Genomic DNA, 14,105 nt, shown 5'->3' with positions numbered 1-14,105 from the left:
CTATTCATACACACAGACACGCACACGTAATGAAAATAATGTATAAAAATGTAGATACGTATATGATATATATATATATATATATATATATAATATATATGAATATGTATATACATACATATTTATAGAAAGTCCTACATGAATATAGGGCAGACCCCTCCTCCCGAGCCCCGTCTTCACCTCACAACGAAAATAAAGTATAGCATCATTGCAATCAAGCTGAGTTATGTGATTTTTATTCTAAATCAAGGTTATAATATGACGCTATACAGCCTGTTGTTTCTTTTCCCTTTCTAAAACTTTGAAAAAGGTGTAAATGATTCTTGTCAGGACCTGGTTTCAACGAAAACACTCATGTTGTGTACATTCCTGCTTGTAGTCTAATCAAGAAAGTCAACTTAAAGTCGGATTGAAATTTTCACTTTAGTTTGTCCTTTAGTGTCGAATCGTTTGTAATTACTTGTAAGAGATTAGACTGCACGCCAACTCAATAGAATGATTTGATTTCCTACTAACGTGAATACAGACTTTCGAAAGAAGCTTGTTAGCACATTTTAAAAACAGAGGTTTACCACGAACTCACAAATCCTATAAATAATTTGAACCGAAGAAAATAGGGGATGAGCTGAGCGGCTTTTCCCGTTTCATGAGTGAACACGTCAATTTAGTTCAACCGGATATAATTCATGAAAATTTGCTCTTTACTCTTCCTCTCGATGAGAGCTATTTTAACAATGGTGTTCACTCTTCATGATTGCACTGATATGATTAGAAAAAATGTTAACTCTCTAAGACAGCTGTACTCAACAAATTCTACAGATACGCAAACCAACACTCACAACGTTGATCTTGCCTGTGCCTGTGCCCCATTATCTGGAATAGTCCATGCCTATCAATCATAAATGCTCTCACTCTAGAACGTTCTGCACATCGGCTTGAATTGCGTTACAATAATCCAAATCAGCCACTTTGATTATTATCTTTTCTCGGTTTGAATCTAAACGCATATGTCGACACAAGTCAGTGTATAACGCGAATTTAAAATTTTGTGTATCTAATACACAAAAGTATCCTTTTCATCATTGTCCGGCTATCTATGTGACCATGAATGTGAAAACTCGATTTGGTTTTATCTCTTGATTCTGCTGCGATGCAGGGCAAGCCATCACATCCCTCAGGTGCGTGAAGGAGAGTCTTAGTACAGAGTTTTGGGTCGTTTGGCCAGATAGGCTTTTACACTGGGTATTTGTGAGACGCGCTGTTTCAGCTCCACGAGTTTGGGATATTTAGAGAAGAGGTCTTCGCCAAGGTGGTCCACACCAACGTCGACAAGGTTGAAGACTGTCACATCAGCGTAGGATGGCTGCAGATAAGAGGACAAAGTAATATCGAAAATGAGAAAGGGAAATCAGCTGAATCTGTTGACAGACAAATACCTTATCAAGCGCGGAACACAGCTTTATATATCAAAGGTCAGTATTGATTCGTTACCATTATAGTTTTGCAGTTAGGTTTTAAGTGGTAGTGATAATCAAAATGGGAATAATAATACCAAAAGTGGACAGTCTTGCCTTTGAGTTACAGAAACGGAACTTACTAACGTTTTCAATTCTAGTCATTGGACAAGTATTAGATACCGGTACACAAAACCCTTCCTCGAACCTTACTTTGTAAAAGTAATTCAAATCTTCTTTTTTTTTTAAATAAAAAAATCAAGGATATTCGCTTCTTTGCCGCAACACACCAATTTAAAAACATGTATTGCAGCTTGCATGGTTGCATTAATACCAAAGATATCTGGCCCTGTATAGTCAGATAGTTATCAGTCTGTAACAGCATTGCAAAATGCTCATTTTACACCATGTTAAACGCCTCTCATTACAACCAAGTTTTACTCAGACGATGATCAAAGATCGCTTAACACATCATGTAAACGACACCCACGAGTCATACAGCCCACGAGTCTTACAGCTCACAAGTCATACAGCCCATGGGTTATACAGCTCGCGAGTCATACAGCCCATTAGTTCGATACTAAGCTAACAAGGCCCACGAGACCGACACATTAAGCCCCAGTGTTGTATTTGTCGAACTCATGGGCTGTTTTTACCTGGTGTCGAACTCACGGGCTTTGTTTGCCTATAGTGTCGAACTCATGGGCTGTATGACTCGTGAGCTGAATGACTCATGGACCTGTCTTCAATGTCGAACTCGTGTGCTGTATGACTCGTGGGTGTCGGTCTAGTGGGATGACCCCATGCATGTAATCATCCTCCCAAGTCCCATGTGACTTGACTAAAATCTAAATGTCAGACGATGGAGTTCCCTCTTTCCAACATTAGACTGGTCAAAGGTCCTAAACCTTATTTGGGTCGTTGGTTGTTGATTTACAAACACGGCAAAGGAGGAGCTATCAATGTGTAACATGTTGTTGAGCAAAAATTGAGAGTCCTTTTTTTTTCTCCCCTCCAGGCCGTGGTACTATTTTTTATGATAATTTTTATGGAAATAGATAAGTTCTGCCAAAGCAGATCAATTTCTTTGTGAGTAATCGTGTCATCGGTTGTTACTTTGATTAATGTGAAAAGTGAAATGTTTCTGTTTCTAAGGTTGTGATAATTGCATGCTTGAGTGTAGGGTGCAACTTGTCCAGACGACAGACGTGGTGGGGGGGGGGGGGGGGGGTCAAAACAATATTTTGACGTCTATCTTAAGGTCGTGTATGGATGAATTATTAGCCATTACCCTTAAGTTTATTTGGTTGATATTAAAATGTCCCATATGCACCAGTTTGTCGTTTGTCAGGCGCATTTTGGAGGTTCGATCGCACTGAGAAATAACTTCAAGACGTATTTTAACTTCAAAACGGATTTTCTCTCGTCCATGTTGTCCTAAGACACTCGCAGAGTAGATTTAATTTTATTCATAATACTTCTGCATCTATTTCTCTAATTATTTCCGTGTCCTTTTCACGCATCCCATTATATCTTCGATATGCATCTGTCGAGGATCGCTGGATCATTCTGTTTTGCCTTTCTGTCCGTTGTATTGTCTTCCTATTATGTTAGTCTTGTCTCTCAGTCTCCCAGTCTCGCTTAATGTTTATTCGCGTTTGTATGTGTGTCTGTTTGTTACTTTGTCTTCTTAGTGGGCTTCCAGACTTTTTTCAGACTTTTTTTTCCAGCCTTTTATCCTTTGTGCATCACTTTACTTTTCTATTTGACATTCTACTTCTTTGTTTTGATTATGCAACCTTATTCTCTGTTAACAAAGAAAGTGCTTTGTCTATCTTCTTTTCGAAAAATAAAATACAATTTGAATTGAATTGAATTGAAGACCTCATTGTCAGTGAAAAACATGGGAAACAGATGATCGTTACTGCTTCATTTCCGTGGTGTCGAATTTTCAACGCAAAGGGATGATGTTCAACATTGGTGGCATTTTGAAATTTCGCTTGAAGCTAGCGATGGGTGAAGTTATTTACCTTGTCTCCAACGAAGTAGGCAGAAGAACTCTGGCCTCGTAACTTCTCTAGGAACGTGAGGAGCCGTGGAGCGGTCTCCTCCATGAATTTCTTCTTCGCTTCGGCCTGAGGGTGATGGAGAGGAGAAAACGAGAAGTTCTACAGCATTTAAAGGTATTCAACATTTTCTAGGGTTCCGAGTCTTACCCAATTCTTTTCTGGGTTAAACTTTATGAAAGTTTGATGAAAGTTTGATGCAAATCGCGCAATTCTTGTTAAAAAAAAAAAGCTTTGAATGTTTGTATCAATTTAGCGTGTTGCAATTTCGTAATGGGACGTTATGATAATTTGTCGTGAATTGAAGAGTTACAGGGAGCGAATAGTTTTGGTTGAGACGTAACTTCAGGTTTCTAATATCTTTTAGTGAGATGATGAGAAATCTTTCATGAAATGTGGAAGAGCATGTCATTCCAAGAGGGATTCAACGTTTATTCGATGAAAATTGGTTTTAAAATGTCTGAGATATTCAATAAAGACCAATCCAAATAAAAATGGGACCCACCTTTTAGTGGCATCGCTTTGTTTTACTTGTTTTTGGATGTCTCATCAATTCCAAAACCGATTTTCATTTAATAAACCTTGAATTCCTCTTAAAAGGGTATGCTCTGTACTATTTTATAAGTGGTTTCTTGGTATTTCACAAAAAAGTTAAAAGCCCAATTTTCATCTCCACAAATACTGTACAATCCCTTTAATTGAGAATACAATTTGCCTTCGCATAACTATAAATACGTAAAAACTCGAAGAAACGCAGTTTCCAAACAAACAAACAAACAAACAAAAAACCCGAAAACAACGCCCGAATCGTAAGTATTAGGGTGTTTTTCTTTTTTTTTGTCATGATAACGTGACGCAACAAGCTTGAGGTTGGAATATGTACCATTAGTGTATACTGATTTTCATAAAGGTCAGATGTTGCTGGTTTTTCTATCTTTTAGGTATGATATTACATTGTCAAATATTACATTGAAAATAAGCGTTACTAAGCATGTCACATCACACGTCAGAATTCAGTGGCATCGGGTCTTTGTTCGAGTTGCAGTCTCAGAGTGCAAGGTATCTTTGGCAATATAATGATTCTTTAATACGAGAGTGATAACAGTAACAGCGATTCTTTTCGTTTAAGATTCTTGACGAAAAGAACCATAGGCCTTTTAACAACACAGACAGTCTGATAAGCCAGTTCACAGCTACTCTAATTTGTGCACACGAGCAGAACAGGTCGATATTATTCAATCATAATTTTATGTGGTTTTTAAATTCACAGAGGTTTGAGCATCCCTGGAGTAATGGTTATTCATGTGATTCTTTTTTTTTATATAAACAATCTGCACGTACCTCCACCTGACAGCAAGCCTGTTAGTTAGCAAAATCGATAGACAAAGATTGTTCATGTATTCAGTAAAGAGAAATGAAATAGGTGCTTGTTGAACTTTCAACAAGATAGACTATTCTGGCCTCGTGCACCGGGTCTATACGCAAGTTTATCCTTTGTTTCAACGATGAATTTGATACTGTTGCGTCGGCCAAGCTTATGCATAACACCGGTTTGAAAACAAAAGAAGTGCCTAACCCACGGCGAAAAGAAGTCAATATTTCAATACATGTAGTGGGCGCTTGAGCTAACTGTGAACTGGCTGATACTGATAATCCATCAAAATTGATGCACTCAGTCGCATTAAGTCCATAAGCAATCAATAATCGACGGAATATATTTCTGGTGAATGTGTGTGAAGAGAAAAGAATGAAGAAAGAAACAGAAAAAAATACAGTTTGAGCAAACAAACAAAAAATAATCTATGCACTCTCTCCGATTCGTTCTCGAAGGAAACTATTTCATATAGGCCTATGAAAATTAAGTGTGTGAATTTCTTGACATTTTAGTGTAACCTTGAGAGATCACTGATACCTTTTTCGCTTCATCGCTATCGGAAGCGATGAACTTTGACAGTCCCTCTACGAAGTCGTCGAAGGTCTCGACCACGAGGTCCATGATAGTTGCCTCCTTGTTGTTGCTGCCATAGAAACCTACAACGTGATCAATCATAAAACGGGTGCTGTTCGTTATTCCGAAGGTTCGTTAATCCGAACATTTGTGGTGTTATTCCGTAGGTTCGTTATTCCAAAGTTTCGTTATTCCGAAGGTTCGTTTATCCGAAAATGAAATAAAGTTCGCTTTTCCGAAGGCTCGTTTATCCGAAAATGAAATAGGGTTCATTGTTCCGAAGATTCGTTAATCCGAAAATGAAATAGGGTCCGTAACGAATCTTCGTAATAACGAGCTTTGTTTTATTTTCGGATTAACGAACCTTCGGAATAACGAACCTTATTTCATTTTCGGATTAACGAACCTTCGGAATAACAAACCTTATCACATTTTCGGATCAACGAACCTTCGGAATAACGAACCTTCAGAATAACGGACTGTAACCCATAAAACAACGCTGTTCACGTCGGGCTTCAAAGTGACACTAGCCAGTTCTTCTTGCTTTCGTCAACAGACATTCATGACCCCCTGTGCACAGTCAGGTGCATTATTTGAACATGTATGGATTCTAGCCACCGAAAAGTTCAGTCAATTTCAATACAACTGAAGTGACTTTACATTCTTTAAATCCACATGTGTTGCGTTGAAATCCCCTCATATTTTGATAAATGGCTTCAATACAGTAGACTGAAATAGCCGCCAACATTCTGAAACATAAGGGGCTCAAATTTGTAAATAGTGGACCTTTGAAGGAATGAAGCGACCGAGGTTCCCCACAATGAAACCAAAGGGCAGATTTGCACAAGTAATACAGGCAAACAGGTCATACAGACTGACAAGGAAACGGAGACAGACACAAATTAAACACCTCAGAGATTTATCTCACCAAATTCTCGGGCGAGGTAGCGCTGAATAGCTCGGCTCTGTGGCAGGATTGGTCGGCCCTCTATCTCCAGAATGGGCAGCTGGCCTAGCGGGGCTTCTGTCGGCGTGTAGATTGAGAGACAAAAACTGACCATCGTATAAATCAACCTTAATGATTTTTGTCCCATCTCAAGAAAAAAAAAATGATATCTCAAAGCTTACAGGAGGAATACACAACCAACCAACAAAATATAATATATCAATAGATATATGAATAGATATAACATATTTAAATTGTATCAATAACAATAGTTCCTGTGAAATAATGCATTTTGCTTGACAAATCCACATGTGAAACACACACACACACAAAAGAATATTATGTAGAAGCAGGTGAATTGAACAAATCAATGTCAGGTTCAAAGAGAAAAATATTTATGAAATTCGAAAATTTTGTGAAAATATATAGAATTATACTTGTTCATTGAAAATCAAAGTGAACTTCACGTGCAAATATTATATTCTTTAAAAAAATTTTAACGCTAAATAATAAAATGGCTGCATTCCAAAGTGCTAATTGATGGATCATTACTGTCACCTGGTCTACGCAAATTAATTCTTTGTTTGAACATGACTGAGGTATTTCATAACTGTTTCGTCGGGCAAGCTTATGCCTTCTGTCACTTGAAAAGTATAGTGGAGTGCCTAATGAACCGAGAAAGAAGAAAGATCATTTTTACCCATGTACACATGGGCTAACCTTGAACTGGCATATTATGGGTATGTCATGCCAGCATGTTATGGAAATTATCGTGTTTGTGTGTCGATCTCGCAAACAAAATCATTATTGTACGATGTCAAAAATGCGAATAAAGATGAAATATAATGAGGATGAAATATCAAGACGCAGGTTAAATCAAAACAACACAGTAACACAAAAAGAGCGAGAACATGCACTTGATAACTCAGTGTTAAGGGAAGCATTACAAATCCTGCTGCAAAAGAGAATATACCATTCCTATGGTCTCTGTTTTGCCCCCCCCCCCCACCCTTTTTTAGTGGGTTGGGAGAGTATATTTTGTGGACTTGCTGGTATAGACCATATAACATGAATGTACCTAGCTGAAGGTGCAAAGCTTAGCTGGATCCTTTGATAGTTTTACAGAGATTCTCTTAATGTGATTGCCACCACCCCCCCCCCCCCCATACTCGTGGGATATAACGATTGTCAACCAATATCACCGACGAAGTGAACACCTTGGAGCAGCGTGTATCCAGCAAAAATATTAATTGTTAGCATTACAATTTGTTTGAAATAGCAGCTGAGGAAGACATGAATGCTTTAAGCAAGTAGTAACCATGGTAACAGTACCGATGGCTTTGAATCCCTTCTGGAGGGCAAAGTGATGAGGACAAAATGCCTTCGCTAGGGATATACTCCAAACCGCCGCAGTCCAGCGATTTGAACTGAGGACCTCGGATTGAAAGTCCGCTGTCTTATCCACTGCGCCACAATAGAAATAGCAGAATACGTATCTCATTGAATGCTTTCTTTACGCTTTCACAAGATATTACGTAACCACAAACATTAACGTCGGGTTCATTATCAAATACAATGTAATGCGATCACAGAGTTGAATTAGATCGATTATGACGGATGCTGAATAACACTGCGGTCAAGAACATAATATTCTTGACGGAGATTTCGTTAAATTGATAAGTATAACCCAAACGAGTTGTAAAAAGTTGCGTGTAGTGACGTATCATCTTATGTTGTTCTGTAAGCCCATCCCAGTCCTCAAGCTACCAACTGTCTGTCGTCTGTTCATAGGACACATAACGTACTCTTTTTCTCTTCCGAGGTGGCAAACGCGGCATCATAGGGGAGGCGCACGTCTTCGAACTCGACGCCTTTTAGGGCGAACAGGAGCCGGGCGATCTCCACTCGACCTCGCGCGTCAAAATAAGTCAACTTGTAGGACGGCATCTTTCTCGCGTGTCTCGTCTGTTTTTCGAGAAAAGGGAGGCGGAAGTGTTGCACAGGCGATGCAATGCTGTATAAACGAAGAGAAAGAGGAAAAGGAGGGAATGAGAGATTGATGATAATAATATGTTTTCCGCCCAATTTCATCAGATTTGCATTCGATTTAACGATGCGGTCATTCAAGTACAAGTGAATTTGAATGATCACAGAGATCGACATTCAAAAAGGTAACTATAGCTCATTCAATTTAATTTCATCAGCATGCGATTTCATGAGTTTTTCACAAAAAGGTGTTAAAAGGGCATCCAAATTAAAAAATGCAAGTGCAACGCATTCAAATTCGCATCAGCACCGCCGTGGAGAACGGTAAGGAATTCAAATTCACGATAAGGCAAACAACTACAAAGTATGGGCAGTCTTTTTCGTTGTTGCTTTTATTCTTTGTAGTTACTCAGCTGTTTGAATATGCAAACTTAATGTACCTTGAAGTGTGATTTTTCACTCACACTAACTAACAACTCGTATTACCCCACTTTCAAACACATACATTTACATTTTATTCATACACGATTGTAGCCGCTGCTATATACATTACAGAGTATGCGTGAACATCTCGAATACGGACAGATAAAAGAATGAAGTATGACATTGACAACCATCAAAACTGGCGATATAACCCTTTGGTGAAAGAGGTATTTACACAGCTGATCCGATTGCGGCAACTTATCACACGGGGCCAACTAAGGAATAGAATCTAAATGGATCAATATGGATTTGGACGTATAGGACCCCTAAGATATTCTGGAATATGTCTATTTCCTAAATGTTACATCCATAGGGATGAATTCAAAGTGACTGAAAGGTCGACAGGAAAGAAATCCATACATCCAATAAAATTAAGATAATTAAATGAGACTTGGAAATGAAAACGAAATTGTATCATTGAATCGTATAACAGTGAATAAAAAAGGCCCGTAGAAGTTGTGTATGTTGATTGAATTTGAACGTTCAAAGTGCCAAGTTGTGTTCCTGGCTATAAATGAAATTGAAACTGGTTTTGGCACGAATTTGAACGTCTATCCAGCTGGCGCGAAACTCAGTGCCAACTTCTGAGTCGTTGAATGGAATGAATTTATCTCTTAATTGAATGAAATAAAGTTTAAAAGGAATGATATGGAATAGGATTGAATACTCAAAGAATTAAAATTAACCTGAGAGTAGAGCAGTGACCAAAATCGCTTGAATTTGAACGCCTTTTCAGTAATTCTGATGATATTGGGCGGGAAAACCTATAACATTCAGTGTTACGTGCGAGGAGCTGCAAACATAAATCACCATTTTGATACGAATTATGCACCATCTGCTCGTGCATAATACAACATGTAGGCCTATATAGTTCAGTGGAGCTGCGACACGCCCATAGCTGTTTTGCACGTAGCACTAGGTCCACCCTAAATGATCGAGTGTGGTTGGATGGAGTTGGATGCGAGTATTGTGTCATGACTGAAGTGTAGTCTTTTTGTTACTAGCATTACTTTACTCTTATAATTTCCCTACAAACGATGATTAACACCCTCCATGTAACAGACACAGTATAGAAAAAAATGAGCAAAGATCAGTCCTTAGTAACCTGGAACACAGCAAGTGTTTTTCACAAAAACAAAAGCAGCACCACCACTTACCAAATGGACGAACACCGCAGGCAGCGCAAGGACTATGAAAACCACTCGTCCGTCAGTTCAGTTTTCAAGCTCACAACCTGCGCACACGGATCTTTCCATGTGAGTGCAATGCGAACTTGAACTTACTGTTCGGTGCAACGCGATACAATACTGCATGACGCAGCATTTTTCCCCCAATCCGCTCTCCTTACATTATCTCATTTTTTTTCATACACATTTACACTATTATCTTTCTTTCAAAGGTAGGCCTACCGATCTATACGCAGCAGATCAGAAGGTGCTCTGCACGACGTGAAAGGAAAAAATAGTGTGTGACGCCGCGCGAACAAAGCATGGAAGGTCGGAAGCTGGCGGTGGAAGTGCAAAGGTCGATCAATGTCAATTGAAAAGAAAAAAAAAATCTCATAGGGACGTTCATGCAAAAATTAACAAAGGAATCTGCTTAGTGTTGATTCAATGTCTTCTGACGATTTTAATAGCCAAGTGAATTCACCGAGCCCCAACATTTTTGAATTGACAAAGTTGTCTTTTCTTGAGTACTGAAGGATAAGCTTTATTATTATTATTATTATTTTTTTTTTTTTTTACAAAGGATATGATTTCAAGGCATGCAAAACGCATCAATTATAAGGTTGATAGAAGGGGGATGTGTCTTGGACTTCTGAATATTACAATGTTATGATAACGTATTCAAGTCATATTCATATTTCCCGTAAAAATGTAACCTTGACAGACCTGCCTCTCCTAGCACCAACTTATAGTTATATATAGAGTGCATTCCGATGAATTTAGGATAATTTAATTTCCTTGGAATGTAAGAGGTGAGGCAACTGGTACTGAGAATGTCAGGATGAAGCATGCAGACATCTACATGCATTATTTTCTGTAAAAAAAAAATGAAGTATATATATTTTGTTGTTGATACCATCATCCATAATTGGTTACAATGTTTACCAATTGGTTACAAATGGTAAACAAAACATTTCTTTATTGCGTGTTATGTGCGTGACATTTCAAACACTGTATCGATTAGCATATTACAAGATAAATCATCGGCATACACATTTGAGGGACTGTATCGACGGGATTGTTGTGTCAAATTTCTAATCATTATACATTACAAAAATATGATACACATTGATTGCATTCATAATACTCTCATCACAGCAACAATTATCAAAGTATATATATATGTATATATATATACACTGTATATATATTAATTTTATATATATGTATATATATATATATATATATATATATATGAAGAGTTTGTTTGCAAAAACCGATAAGTCCATATTTGTCAAATGGAGGTATTTGCGATTAAAAGTCAAGAAAAATAAAGAGAATAATAAGAAATTTTTTGCTTCTTTTGACCATAACTTCAAAAATGTACCTTTATGTGTAGTGACCAATATATCATTTAAAAGGTATTATTTTGTACTTTATGACAGATACCGTACTTCAAAATCTTCAAAAATGGACTTACCGGTTTTTGCAAACAAACTCTTCATATATATCATTCACAATTTATACACAATCAATGTCTTGACATAATCAGACAGTACAATACTGGTGCGTCGATTTCACAATTTACCCCCAAGAATTGACACAGTTTCTTCCTCTTTGCTTGACATCATCTGCCTACTGTGGCTAGAAAATTGATAAGGGCCGGTGCTTGTCTCCTTGTCCGAATTACGAATCTGGTTCTTGTCAATCTTAACCCTGGTGTTCTTTGATAGAATAAATGCTTATACGCCATCACTATCATCTTGTCTTTCGGAACAATTATGATTGTTGTTTGCCCAAGCTTCTGGTTTACTTTGTCTGAGTCACCATGCTCTTATAAGTGCTGAGCAAATAGAACCATGTTTTCTGTTCAACTTACACAATATCCCCGCTCAAGGAACGGACAGAATTAAACAGCATGAAAGTTCTTCCTCAGTGATGAGCATGCGAACCCATCAAGTAATGACATCACAGACTAAAACTGCTGGCCCTCCGCCAAAGTACCAAAGGTTCCCAACCGCGGCAGCAGCCGTTCGTGTTTGCAGAGCCCTCGATGGAGAAAGAGGAGAGGAGAGAATATGAAACCGAACCATGTAGACCCCTGGCCTGGGATAGCATTTCAGTGTTTCAAGTACACAATCATATTGATCTGAAGTAGTTGGCTTGCAAACTCGACTAACTGAACAATTCATCAGAATAAGCCAGTTCGGAGATAGCTTATGTGCACATGGGTACAAATGACCTTTCATTTTTCTCAGTTAGTTCAAAGCGACATAATGCATCAGTTTGCCCAACATAGCAATTTATGGAACTCGTATTAAAACAAACCATGAACCTGCCTAGATCAAGTGACCAGAATAGTTCGTCAATTACCACTTTGGGAATCATCCATTTCACTGTGCTGTATCAAATGCATAAATAATTTTTGCTTTGTTTTGTTTTTTCGCCAAATGCCAGGCTTGCTGTCAGGTGAATTTACTGGCAGGCATCATTTATAAGGATTACAGGAATGAATATTGCATCACAGATGCTTATCTCAGTGAATCTAAACACCAACCTGTCTTTCAGTACAAATGACCTTTTTTCTGCTCATGCGCAAACTGGAACCCCGAACTGGCTTCTAACTCATTCACTCAGGAAACGATTCGGTCTGAGACTGACACTTTCTTGTCACTGATGCTACATGACTGTCATGTCTACACACATAAACACACACACACACACACACACACACACACACGCACACACACGCACACACACACACACACATACACACATGCTGAAACACACACTCACACTTACACACGCACACACACACACACCTACACACGCACACACACACACACAAATAAACACACACCATTGATGTCTTAATATTTCACAAATATTACAACGGTGACTGGAAGAGTACTTGTGATAATAATAATATAATTATGATAATGATAAAACGACAATAGTTCAGTTTATTGTCGTTTAATCATTATCGTTATCACAAGAATCATTTTCACCAAACTCATCTTTGTAGTTGTTGTTGATGGTTCCCCCCCCCCAAAAAAAAAGGAAGAAACAGTCAGAATTATCACTGCACCGAGGAGACCAAATCCGAAACACGAGACCAGGCCTATAACACGACTCAACCCCTCACTCCGTCTCCCCTCCCCTCCTTTTTTTTTCCTTAAGGGAAATACTCTCAGGATGAAAACAAAATAAGTGCCTGTCGTTCTGATTTGGCCCAAGAAGTGGTTATTTCAATCAAGCTAAGTAGTTGTTTGAACATTATCATTATAATTGGAGGTTTCACAATGATCTGTTACTAGTCTGTCGTTTTCTTTCCAAAGTCTAGTTCCCCCCCCCCCTCCTTATTTCTCTGTTCATCTCTAATCTTTCTACCGTAATGCCATCATATTGAGTGCTATACGTGGTATCAAATGAAATTAATTAAAGGGGCATTCCGGACGATTTTCATAATTTCACATCATGTAGTACATAAATTGACAGCTCCATGTACAGATTTGTGGAATTTACTTTGGTCCTTGAGCAGAGAAACCAATAAATTGAAAATCTTAAACAAATTACACTGAATGTGTTGATGACATCAGAGCCTCATATATTTCAGAAATGCAGCAGTGTAATTCCATTACAATACCGCTTGCTCGACAAGTTCACCTGTGAAAAATGTATGCATGCCTTCTTCTTTTGTTCTGCTTCATTGAGCCCCAACTCATGCATTCTTATGGTGAGGCTGCCATGTCATCATCCTTGTTCATTGCAATTTGTTATAGATTTTGAAAACATTCTCATTCCTCATCCCGATCACTATAAACTCTTAAACTCTGTATCAAGTTTAACTAATTAATAGTTGTTCAAATGTAAAAGTCTGAAAATCATCCGGAGGTCCCCTTTAAATGTATTCAGAGTCACCATTCCTGCCTGGTGGAATTTCTTTCACTATACCCTTTTCCCCTCGCTAAAATCAACTGGATTCTGAGACACTAATGGAGAGATGTAACTCATCGCATATTCAGTCATAATTTTCATAGCCACTTTTAATCTAAG

At 38.2% G+C, this 14,105-nt stretch overlaps 1 protein-coding gene across 1 annotated transcript; it reads right to left on the bottom strand.

Annotated features, from left to right (window-relative positions):
• Positions 1-220: 220 nt before the first annotated feature.
• On the bottom strand, positions 221-8,435 carry LOC139741031 (S-crystallin SL11-like). Its single transcript, XM_071651621.1, has 5 exons — positions 8,220-8,435; positions 6,397-6,492; positions 5,433-5,551; positions 3,485-3,589; positions 221-1,363 (listed from the first exon to the last, which is right to left on the bottom strand). Exons 1-5 carry the CDS (start codon positions 8,359-8,361, stop codon positions 1,196-1,198), a joined length of 630 nt encoding a protein of 209 aa, XP_071507722.1. The 5' UTR covers positions 8,362-8,435; the 3' UTR covers positions 221-1,195.
• Positions 8,436-14,105: the final 5,670 nt, after the last annotated feature.

Source organism: Diadema antillarum, unplaced genomic scaffold, assembly GCF_040938485.1.
Source record: "Diadema antillarum isolate AM-2024a unplaced genomic scaffold, OU_Dant_1.0 seq00000898_RagTag, whole genome shotgun sequence".
NCBI classification, from domain to species: domain Eukaryota; kingdom Metazoa; phylum Echinodermata; class Echinoidea; order Diadematoida; family Diadematidae; genus Diadema; species Diadema antillarum.
This window is presented reverse-complemented; position numbering and strand designations above follow the sequence as displayed.